General features: G+C 45.5%; 1 protein-coding gene across 9 annotated transcripts in view; it reads left to right on the top strand.

The window, feature by feature from the left end:
• The first annotated feature begins 710 nt into the window (after positions 1–710).
• Stx16 (syntaxin 16) overlaps positions 711–8,122 on the top strand; it is a 24,504-nt gene continuing 17,092 nt past the window's right edge. For 2 of the 9 annotated variants that reach the window (XM_029568122.1, XM_008842387.2), the window contains exon 1: positions 712–1,630. In XM_029568122.1, the coding sequence (XP_029423982.1) occupies positions 1,499–1,630 (132 nt within the window). In that variant the 5' untranslated portion in view covers positions 712–1,498. Of the gene's footprint in view, positions 1,631–7,330; positions 7,472–8,122 lie in introns of all 9 variants that reach the window. The other 7 variants (XM_008842407.2, XM_008842397.2, XM_029568136.1 and 4 more) reach the window with 4 other exon arrangements.

The following is an 8,122-nucleotide window of genomic DNA, read 5'->3' as shown; positions in this document are numbered from 1 at the left end:
TAAGGTAGGCGGGGGTCTCAAAGTTTGCAGGGAACTTTGCCACTTGACATGCACAACCCTGCAGTGCCCCCTACAGAACACGGCTGCGCGAGGGTGGGCGTCCAAACGCCCCCCACACCAGCCCTCCCTCGGACCCAGGGTTTGCACGCGGGCTGCACGCGGCGCGGCCTGCAAGGCCCAGAGTACAAGCACGAGTCTTTGATTTTTTTGGTTCCTTTTTTCTCTTGGTTGTTTTTCGGATACATTCTTTTATTTTTTTATTTTTTTTTCACAGCTTGAAAAAAATAGAAAGGCGCGCCATCTCAGCAGCGCCAGCCGCCTGCAGTGGCGCGTGCTTGGCCTGCAGAGGCACTCGTCTCCCGCTTTTTCTCCCGCCCCCGCGTAGGACTCGGCTCTGCAAGAGCCCCATTCTGCCTGCAGAGTTGCTGAGTCCTGATTCACACTTGCCAGAGCTTCAGGCGCGGGTTTTCGGGCCCAGGGCCACACCTCCGGGGTTTTTTGGGGCCAGAACACGCTCTACAGGGCCTACAGAGCCTCAGGAAAGAGGAAAACCGGGCATCCCGGGAAAATACCCCGGAGAGGGCGGAGCGCTCCCACCCCCGGGGTAGGGGGAAGGGGAGCTCCCGCGCCCGGAACGTTACAGCAAAGCTCCTGAGCGTCGCAGGGGGGCACCCGCGAGGGACGGACAGGAAGAGGGCCAGGGGGAACGCCAGAACCCGGGACCACAACGCGGAAACGGCCCTGGGGCAGGGTTGCAGTCAGATCCGGGGATGGAGGGAGCCGGAGAAGAGGAGTGAGGAGGCCGGGGAGGCAGGCCGTGCGGTCCTCGTGGAGGCTGGCAGCCTGCTGGCCGTGGAGGACCGGGTCACTCAGGAAAGGAAGGGGTCAGGGGCTCGGGCCGGGCCCCCACACGCTCAGACTCGACGCAGGGAGGGAGCTGGAGGCGCCTGGGCGCGCAGGGCCCGGGCCTGCTCGGGCTGCGAGCAGGTGGCTGCCAGAGCAGGCCTCTGTTCAGGAGCGTGAGCCCCATCTTGGCGTGAGAACCACATGCCAGACACCACGAGTCCAGTTAGGGTTAGGAAACCAGGACCTTTGTAGGGTTCAGGCATCGAGGGGGCAGGGGGCTTCAAGCTCGCCCAGACCCCAGCCCGGATTGGCGAGTTAGACGCTTGTAGATCCAAGGTTGGATTGGGGTGGGGTCTCCAGGACGTGGGCTTCCAACGCAAGGATTGGGGGGATTCAAGTGCTTGGAGATCGTTGCCTGGACTTGGGTAGGGGGAGTCAGACAATTGGAAAGCCTAGGCGGTTATTTGGGGAGGGGTCTTTGCGCTTTGGCGGAGCGCAAAGCTGCACCTTTCTGGCCCCAGGCCCAAGGCCTTGTCTAGAGAGGCTTCTATACAAGGGAGGACCGGCTAGGCCAGACCAAGAGAAAGAAAAGTGAATACATCAGGACTGAGGGGGGTGGGGGACCCGGAGAGGGGGGTCACAAAGGTGAGACATGGCCACCAGGCGTTTAACCGACGCTTTCTTGTTGTTGCGGAATAATTCCATCCAAAACCGGCAGCTGTTAGCCGAGCAAGTGAGTAGCCATGCCACCTCCAGCCCTCTGCATTCACGTAGCCTTGCTGCGGTGAGTCTCCTGGCAGCCTCTCCGACACACGCGCCGTGTGCACTGGCTCTGCCTGTCTGTCTGTCTCTGTCTGTCTCTCTGTCTAACAAAAGAAGAACCAAGACAACGACCACTAGGAGTTGAGACTGAAGTGTGGAAGGTTCTCGAAGCCAGGGTCAGGGGGCACCTACAGTCCTAGAAGGGGAGAGCTGCACCAGGCCCTATTGTGCCTCTACTTTTCCCCCCTCACTTCCGTGGGCCTCCCAGTCTTCCTCCCCCCCGCCCTGCGTCGTCACAGCACGACGGGCAGCTTCCACTGACATATGGTTTCACACGAGGACTCGGAATCTGGGCCTTTCTGAAACCTCCTTTTTGTTTGGCTTGGTGGTTTCACAGCTCTCTTCCCCCGCACCCCCTCCCAGCCGTGGCCTCGCTTTGGTACTGCCGGCCAGGTGGTTGGTTAGCAGACCCGAAGCCCTGCAAGGCGCACTGCTCCCTCCCCAGCCGGTCCACCCGCCCTCCCACGGAGGAAGGAGTCGTGTCGTGATGTGTGTGCTCACTTTGTTTTCCCACCATTTTTCTAACGGCCTCAGCCCTAGGTGAAGCCGTGTACCCTACAAATAATTGCCTCACTGTTTTTCCCGGGGGCTCATCTGAGACCGAAGGTGCTAGGCGCCTCGTTTTCCATTTCCCACACAGGAAATTAAGCTTTCTCCTCCATTCGAACTTTTTAAAAAAACATGATACGTATGTGAAAATTAACCCTCCAAAATAGCACATGGTTTTTGATTTTATTGACCGGAACTTCGCTTCGTCTAGCAGTGGAGGATTTTTTTTTTTTTTTAAAGCAATGTTCTGGAAAGATGACTGTGCTTGGTTTGTTTTTGATGGAAGCTAACTCTCCTTTTTCTGAGCCTCAGTTTACAACCCTGATAGGGGGCGGGTCTGAATGACCCAATCAAGACCGATATTGTTGGCTTTGTGGTATCTTTAATTGAAAAGTGAAGGTTTGAATGGAAGTGGCACGGAGCTCGGGGGCGATAAACAGTAACCCCAAGGCCTCTTTCTCGGGATTGTGCTTCGGGTTCAGGGTGTGAAACCCCACACTTCTTTCATCTTTTAGACGCTGCAATGCCTTTTAATTTTTTCTTTTATCATTTATTGAAATGCTAATGAAAAATTATGTTGTGTGTAGTGATTGTCAACGTGTTTCTAAAACAGTCTTCCTTTTTTAAGTCACCGTGGAAAATTATCTTTGACCATATTACTCACAGAAAAAACGATTTTTAAGCCGTGTGAGCAGTTTTACGGATAAAAGGATGTAAACTTTGGTCAAAAAGCATAGAAAACTAGCAGGGGGTGTGTATGGCCTTTTATTTATATAAGAATTTCAAGGGTTTTTACGTTTATAAACTGAAATAAATAGTATTACATAGAAGTAAGTAGAAAGATGTCTCTCACGGAAACGGGTTGATTCCGGCACGGATTTTGAAAAGAGTATCCTGAAATAAACCCAGAAATAGCGCGCGGAGACTGGATAATGAAATCTGAGGGGTCTTTAGATATGTTAAGTAAGAGCTGCCTGCTTTTTAAATGACTTTCTTTTCTCTCTCTCTTTTTTTAATGCTACCTCACGGGGGAAGGGGGGGAATAAAACAACTAAACCCACGCTAATGCTTCTAGGGTCTCAGTTTTAATTGAAAAACGTGCTGTTTATTTTTTTAATTTTAATTCTGCGAACTTCGAAGCACCCTAAACCTTTGAATAATGTGAGAAAAAAATTTTAACCAAGAATCAGGAGAGTAAAAACACGATGTCTCGGACCTCTCGGACCGGCAGCTTTTCAAAAACACGTCGCTGAGTCCAGGCACTTTAAAAATGCTTTTTCTAAGTTAGACAGTTTAAATATATTTCTATATGTAAATATATATGCTAAATAAAATAATTAAAAATCGATAGTTAAAAAATACAGTTTGGTAAAGCAGATATCAGGAAATATCCGGATATATTTAGCAAATTCGGGCAGATTTTTGAAAGTAGATTTCTAAATTCAACCAAAATTCATATTTAAGTCAAGAACATGAAAAATATTTTCCTATATCATACTATTGAAAATATTGAATGCTTTTATTAACCTGAGCATTGGAAATCTCTTTTAGATCAGTAAAAGGAATCAGATGAATGAGAGTACCTTTGTACTGAGCTCTGACTCCCTAAAAACCAGGCCTTTGCAGTCAAACAGAAATAGTTTGCCCAAGTTAGAATTTTAAAAAAGGGACACATTTATACATTTTAATTATTATAACATATACATTAAAAACACTAGATGCTATAAATTTCTTACCATGTTTAGGGGCGAAGTGTTATACTTTCAATTTGCTTGTGAGTTTTTTCACAAATTATTTCTTGTACAAAATAATCAAGTATGTCAAGATATTAACAGTGGAGATGCAATTTTTTCCCCAACTTTTCTGGAAGCTAGAAAATGCATTATAAACATTTTGAAGAAAAAGACACATGCTTAATACAATTTTTAAAAACTACAGAATTGCTCATACAGTGCTTGTAGCTCAGAAAAATTTGAAAACTGCATTTTTTACTTCTAAATTTCACAGTGATGTAGTAAAATCAAAGCTACATCAGTCAGCTTGGAATATGGACCAGATATGAGGTGATATTAAATTAGCCAGCTAATTATAATTTAAATTTGTAGATTTTATTAGAGATACCGATGAAATGTTTAATATTGAAATGTTACTTATTTTAAGCACTCAAGGCCCTCAAAAACAGAAGAAGCAAAAAGCAAAACATTATTATTGTTAATTTTAGTTGATGCCTGTGCGAGGGGGCTTTTTACATTCTTTTCAGTAAATCTTCCAGTTTGAAAAATTATAAAATCTTGGGAAGTATATCATTGTCTTAGAGAACCAAGACAGAAAGAGACAATTTATAGATACATGTCTGAACTTAGACAGTTAAAAAGGAAATAACCAAGCCTGAGAATTTAATTTTAAAAAATCATGACCTGAAGTTTAAATTTCTTATTAGAAGGGGAAAACTGTAGAGATTGATTGTGTGTGTGTGTGTAATTGTTATCTCATGTGTCATTAAATGTCTAAAATAATAGATTGTCTTTAAAAATGGAATACTGAGTTTTCACTTCCTTCTTTGAGGAAAAAGCTATGGAGTGAACCACAAAGTGGCATGTGGGTGTGTACCTCACACCTCAAAGCAAAGCATGTTGAAAGCCTTGCCGTTCAAGAAAATCTAAGCCCATATTTTTTAATAGTATTTGAGGAAAACAAGTAGTTCACTGGTGGGAGTTACTGTAGGCAGGGTAGTGTAAGCACACGGGTTTGCAGCAAGGCACAGGTAGATGTGTCGCAAATACAGAGGGATTTAGGGAGAAGTTGAAAACCATGCAAACAGAATGCCAAGGCCAGAAGAGACCTGCAGGCCCTTTGCCCACTGTCGGGCTTTGCTTTTGTGACAACCCCTCACCCTTGCTAGGCACTTTCCTGTCATGGGAGGAGGAGAGTCCAGCAGCTGCCACCCTCACCTTACTTCCAATGCTTTTTCTTCATTGATCCCGGTCACTTTTCTGCCTTCCACCCTGTGGTCCTGGTTCTAGTCCTGTCCCCTGACATGTGCAGCACAGGACGCTCATGTTTCCAGCACGTGGATCCCACAACCTTCTTGTTCCCTGGAGTGGTTTTTTTTGTAGCACAGCAGTCCCGGCTCAGACGCATGGCTGTTTCTAGGAGCGATAGCTGGTTTTTCTGTCTTCTTTTTAGAGTTCAGCACCCAAAACCATACAAAATTCCACCCATTTTTGGTTTTGACTGTATTCATATTAGTAAAATTAATTGTTGAAAACAGACTGGGGTTTGATTTTAGTGTTCAAGCCAAAGGCACTTGTTGGCCATTTTCAGGAACCCGGCTTTGCGCTTAGTTTTTGGTATCCATCACAGTGTCCCTCAGGGAAGCATGATAAAGGAAAGAGGTGGATATAAGTCTGGGAATCTGGTCTGAGCCAGTTCTGCTGTGGGTATAATCTTTTTGGACATCTTTTGTGTCATGGCTAAATTGAGGATTTTGAGTTAGATGATCTCTAGTGGCCCCATCAATTCAGCAGTGTTTTCTCTCGTTCTGTTTTAATACTTGTTTCTCTTGACCAAAGCACAGAGCCTTAGCTTTAAATTGAAAAGTAGAAATCCATAGTCAACAACAGTGTTGTGGCTGTCAGCCCAAGGTTATTGGGAAAAAATACTTAGATGTTAGCCCCATGCTGTACAAAAGTAACTTTGACATCCTGTCTGCCACGTGTAGGTTTTTCAGACAGTTGGCCTAAGAAAGCTGCAATGGGTTTATGAAGTTAAACCATACGTTTTAAAAAATATATCAAATCTTAATGAATGAAAGGCAGAAGTTGCTGCTCTGACTGAGGTCCTGTGTGGATCCACTAGTGTTCGCTGCCTAATCTGTACTCTGCTTTAAAATATTGTGTAATCCATAAATGGAAGCTTGATGTGATTGGCACTAGATTAGTTTGAAGCTAACACATTATTTTTAATAAAACGTGTGCTTTGGAGGAAAAAAGAAAACCTAAGGATTCACTATAGTTCTAAGAAACCTGAGGTCCTCACTTGCTCTCGACTCCAGTAGTAGCAAAGATTTATTGAGCGCTTACTGTGTGCCTGGCACAGCCGCGTTTTCTCTGAGTAACCTCGTAGTGTTCTGTGTGGAGTAGCTGCTAGTGGTTCAGATTAGCAGAGTGAGGGCAGGGGAGCTGGAACTTGTGCAAGTTACCCACCTCCCAGATTCCACCTGGGCAGCACTGGTGCCGCGGGCTCCCCAGTGCTGTGGGAGGGCTTGATTGTTTAATGACATTTTTCTCTTGCGGTAGGCTGGCATCATTTTATTTCTCTTTGCAGCCTTCCTCAGTCGGTTCTAACTTGCTCATCGAAGGGTCTGTTTTAGTGCAGGCTGAGTCTGCTGGAAAATCATTTCTCTGTCTTTAGGATCCAAGTCTGAAATCATTGTATATTTCCCTTTAGATCTGTTTGCTTTCACGATTGCATTTGAGCAGGGAGGCTGACGAGAATAGGGTACTTTGTTGGATAAAAGTGAAGCAAACTTCTATTTTGGCAGCAATGGAGATGAGTAAATATCACCATAGCATAGGTCTGTATTTCTCACTCAACTCTGCTCAACTTTTCCAGACTTCCTGAGTAAACACAGATGGGTTTCCACTTAGTTTTCAGTTTTATGTAGAAAGTCCTTAAGACTATAAATCCCAAATGCTACTTGAAGTTTTCAGTGTTTGTTTGAGTGGATGCCATGGGCAGGTCAGAAACCTCGGTTTAGACCTTCTAAAGGTTTAGAAGGTGGTGCTGTGGAGGGTGGTGTTTTCATTGGGTTGTGTTTGGGTCTTTCCCGATGGTGATTCTTAATGTTTTAATTCAGACTTGACTACATTTCCTGGTAATTTCGTGGCAGCAGCAGTTTTGAAAGCTTGTTTGTAATGGGGAATGGTCTTTGAAAAGTGCCATCTGAATTGCACTCCCGATGTGCTGGTGCTGGGGTGGCACAATAGATAGAGGGGCAGGAGGCCTAGCTGCTCCATCCCAACCCCATAGGCCTGGCCTTGTACATCCCGGAGGCCCGCCTCTGCCCCTGGAGTGTCAAGTTTGTAATTTTTTTTCCCTATCAACCCCTAAGCATAGAAATCACAGACGGACGGATGCACAGCTTCTTCCCGCCGCTGGAGCCTCGAAGGGACGAGGCTACAGCCTCCCGGGCACTCGGAGCTGCCAGGCCTTTGAAAAAGTGCACTTTGTTCGCCTTTTAACGCAAAAGGCGGTAAGATGAGCTTTGCGCTGGGCAAGGTGTCAGGACGCTGAGCAAGGTGTCAGGACTACGAATCCCTCCTTCCCAGACAGCTGGGCCTGCAGCACCACAGCACGCATGCGCCTTACTGCAGGAGGAGGCCGGGCTTCAGCCAAGCTTCCACCCAGCTTTGCGCAGGATTGTCTGATAACTCTTTGTTTTTTGCTAGTATTGTGTGATAATATTTTGGCCCCAATAAATATTTTCATTTGCACCACTAATTTTTAAATAAGAAATTTAATGTTATTTTTTAAATTTACTGCTAAACACGGGAAAATCAACACAGTTAATTATTGAAATTCACCACTAGTTATTTCCACGATCAATATTGTAAAAAGGGGGGGGGGTGCGCTAGTTGTTTAGATTATCTGTCATTAGTAACTGTCTCTTCAGAAGGTAGAGTTCCACGTTGATCTAAAAAAGAATCTTTCATTTTAAACTGAAATTTAACCCTCAGTTCCCACTCTGCTCTAAAGACGTCTGCTTTGCTTTTGTTTTGTCTGGTTTGTTTGCTTTACTAAATAACCTTCTGAATAACTGTCTGCCCTACACCCGTAATAATGCATGCCACGCAGATGATAAGAGTTTTTCCTCTTATACCTGTGTCTCCCCAGGAATGACTAG

The sequence above is a fragment of the Nannospalax galili genome, unplaced genomic scaffold, assembly GCF_000622305.1.
Source record: "Nannospalax galili isolate Female #2095 unplaced genomic scaffold, S.galili_v1.0 scaffold231, whole genome shotgun sequence".
NCBI classification, from domain to species: Eukaryota; Metazoa; Chordata; class Mammalia; order Rodentia; family Spalacidae; genus Nannospalax; species Nannospalax galili.
The sequence above is the reverse complement of the archived record's forward strand: the minus strand, read 5'-3'. Positions and strand labels throughout refer to the sequence as shown.